This window comes from Berghia stephanieae, chromosome 3 (assembly GCF_034508935.2).
Source record: "Berghia stephanieae isolate SIO BIC M18660-M18661 chromosome 3, UCSD_Bste_1.3, whole genome shotgun sequence".
NCBI classification, from domain to species: Eukaryota; Metazoa; Mollusca; class Gastropoda; order Nudibranchia; family Aeolidiidae; genus Berghia; species Berghia stephanieae.
In genome coordinates this window covers 34,885,379-34,888,881 of record NC_088362.1, presented here as the reverse complement: position 1 = coordinate 34,888,881, position 3,503 = coordinate 34,885,379, and the positions used below count along the sequence as shown (strand labels likewise).

Below are 3,503 nucleotides of genomic sequence, written 5' to 3'. Positions count from 1 at the left end.
TATAACATTCAGTTTTGCATGCAAAAAGACGCTCGTTGACTATCTTCAAATTGTATTTACCTATTCTACGATATATTTGTTCTAATTAAATACATTTGATATTCTTGCACTCTTGCTTTTTTGGAATTCCAAGCGTGTTTCGAATTGTTTCACTTAATAAGCGTGCGCCATATAACCAGCCAACTGCCGTACTCTGGAAAAACACGTATTTAAACATTTGGCCAGAAAACTCGTCCTTCAAAAATCGATCGATTTAAATGAACCTCACCTTGGCAAGCACTCTCTAATCTGGGTATTCATAGAAGAGCACGCGAGGTCTCAGGTTTGAGAGTTTTTGGCAAGACGTCATTTACAGTGATCGATATTTGAAGGACGAGTTTTCTGGCCAAATTTTAAATACGTGTCTTTCCAGAGTAAATCAGTTTATTGGTTAAGTATAGAGAAGAAACTTTTATTGACACGAATATTCTTTGTAATAAAAGGAGAGCTAAACGTTTATGATTCTTTCTAGTGATTTCGATTTGAGATGTCTGGCTATGTGGTCTTGTGGTATAAAACTCGTTTTCGGGCCAGAAGGTCTAGGGTTCGAGTCCTGCTCTGAGTTGGTGCATAGTTCAGCACTTAGATCAGGCATTTTACTCACATTCTCTCATCTTACTCAGGTGTTAAATGAGTACCTGGCCGTGAACACCGTTTGCTCTGTCGGACAAAAAAAAAAGTTATATCACTGAACAGGCGTCGTGTCTCATCCTACATGTTAAATGTTGCTGTGTGACTAAGGACCCCTTGTAAAGCGCTTTAAGCACGGTTAGTGGGTATTTCGCTATAGAAATGCTCTTGAAGATTCAATTTTCAAGCTAATGTTCCCTCCGACACTATAATGCTCTGGGGACGGTAAATCAAATAGAACTGTCAGTTTTGAAGATTTGAATTGTCCATTATTTATTCAAACACAATTTTATTCCTTTGTTTTTGGTATTCTCTGGTAATGGTGAACACAGACGTGCACGTATTTGCAGGTCTGATAACCAATTCATAATGGGCTCATTGTTGTAATAGAAATCTACAAAAATGATCCAAAATAGTGTCCAAAACAATGTCAAACTAGGCCCATAAGTAGGTTCAATGTCAGACCTGCATATATTATGTGGACGTCGATGTACAGCAAGAAGAGTCACTCTGTCTATTTTGCTGTACTCTGAAAATAACACATATTGATAATTTTGACCAGAAAACTCGTCCTTCAAATATCGATCGATTAAAATGACTCTCACCTTAGCTAAAACTCTCAATTTTGGGATTTGTGGAAGTCACAGGTTTGAGAGTTTTTGCCAATATTTTGCCTTATCCAAAGACACCAGTTAAAGCCAACAACATTAAGACTCAAACTGTATATATGAAAGTTACAAACTGAATGACATACGATAACACCACAATACCTAACAAATATATACTTTATTTTCCTTTACTTTAAAATCAACAGCTGTGAATTCGAGAAGAGCAAGTGTCGGTCTCCAGGCAAAACCCTCGTCAGCCTCGGCTACTGTCCATCCCCAACCACCCCGACCACCACCACCACTCAGAGCATCCTTGACCTGATCTGCCAGAGTTTGGAGAATCTGTCCTGTCCCATTGGAGAACCACAGGTCTGCGGCTCTGATGGAATCACCTACGACAGCGGGTAAGTCAGGAATTATTTTTTTTAATTCACCTTAAAATTGAGCTTTATATAGCGCAATATCCACAAAATCTGCTCAAAGCGTTTTACAAGGGGTCCCTGGTCAACAGCAACATTTAACATGTAGGATGGGACATGACGCCTGTTAGGCGATATTACAATAACGCCACTATCACAATCACATCATCTCATTCGTCTATAGTGTTTCACTCATCTTGTTTTGTTGTTAAAGGGGAAACCCGAAACGTCCACAGTACCTGTCTTCGTCTAATAAATTGAAGCTTACAATTCAATATTTATCTTTATTTATTTTTTTACCCTCGAGCTTCAAGCAGCAACATTTTCATAGCATTTATTTCGGGCAATAAACTCTACACGTTGTTAAGATTCATCTTAGCAACGCCACTACCACATTATCTCATTAATCTGTAGTGTTTCATTCATCCTGTTTTGTTGATAAAGAGTAAACCCGAAAAGTCCGTTTTATCTGTATTCATAATTAAATTGCAGCTTACATTCAATTTCACATTGTTATTTATTTGTAAAAAAAAAACAAATAAGTTTCGGAAATATTCATACCCTGTGTGCACGGATTTTACAAGCAAAAAAAAATGTTTTGGGATGTAATGATATGTTTATCACAATGAATAATAATAATAGAAAGTGGCATGGCAGCTTCACCTTAATAAACAAAAGACAGATAATGTGGACGTTTTGGGTTTCCCCTTTATCAACATGATGTATGAGATCCCAAAGACGAATGAGAGATGTGAGAATGACGCCATGCATATTCCTCGTACCATCTCTCATCTTTGTATTCACTGCATTTTTTATTTACTTGACTGCTTGTTTATTCATTTATTACATTATTAATTTATTCGTTTATTTATCCATTAAGTCATTTATTCATTTATTTTTTCATCAATCCATTTATTTTTCTATTCATTTATATATCTATGTCTTTATCCACTTATCTGACTATATTTATTTACTTGTTTATTAATTAATTCATCTTTCTATTGATTGGTTGATTTATTTATCCGTTTATTCGTCTATTTTTCCAAACTAGATGCGACCTTGAGAAGGCAAGCTGTAAAGCAGGCGTTCTCATCACACTTGTAAGTCAAGGTCCGTGTTAGACTGTCTATTCATCACATGACTAGTACATGACACAAAGGGACACAACTCGGATATCGTGTGTGGTGAATGGGCTGAAACTTTGTATCGTAAAAATAAACAATTTTATTGAAAAAAAAAAAAACAAACAAACATTGCAATGAGAATTCTAATTTCTTCATGCTTGTCATTTCCTGGACGTTGTTTGCCCCTTTTAAAAAATCTTACCTTCATTGCACCCATAATCCTTCAATATTTCCTTCAGGTGTATATTCTGTAAATTGTTGTGACTTCTATATCTAGTTTCGTTTGAAACGCGCCTATATAAAAGACCCATTAACTCTCTCCTTACCGGCCATTTTCAGGATTTTCCTCAAAACTTCACACCCAACCCATATTTTTTTTGCTAAACGAGCACTTCAACACAATGTTAATATACTTTAACTATAGCAAACAATTTTTCTTCAAATATTATGATGTACAAAAGAAATCAGAATGAGAAAAATGTTGGCTGCTTCGTAACGAATGTGACGATTTTCCTACGAGTGGTAAGGAAGGGATTAAAGCTATTTGTCCATGAGCTGATCGACAAATCTCTGATATAAAATGAATTGTCTTATGATCTTGACCAACTATGAGTAAACGTTAATATCCTATTTATCCGTGCGACAAACTGGTCTAGTGGTATGAGACTCGCTTTCAGATCGGA

General features: G+C 36.0%; 1 protein-coding gene across 8 annotated transcripts in view; it reads left to right on the top strand.

Annotated features, from left to right (window-relative positions):
- The window catches only part of LOC144969531 (uncharacterized), an 8,788-nt gene extending 5,582 nt beyond the window's left edge, over positions 1 to 3,206 (top strand). For all 8 annotated transcript variants that reach the window (XM_078908666.1, XM_078908662.1, XM_078908660.1 and 5 more), the window contains exons 5-6: positions 1,484 to 1,681; positions 2,748 to 3,206. In XM_078908666.1, the coding sequence (XP_078764792.1) occupies positions 1,484 to 1,681; positions 2,748 to 2,817 (268 nt within the window). In that variant the 3' untranslated portion in view covers positions 2,818 to 3,206. The remainder of the gene's footprint in view (positions 1 to 1,483; positions 1,682 to 2,747) is intronic.
- Positions 3,207 to 3,503: the final 297 nt, after the last annotated feature.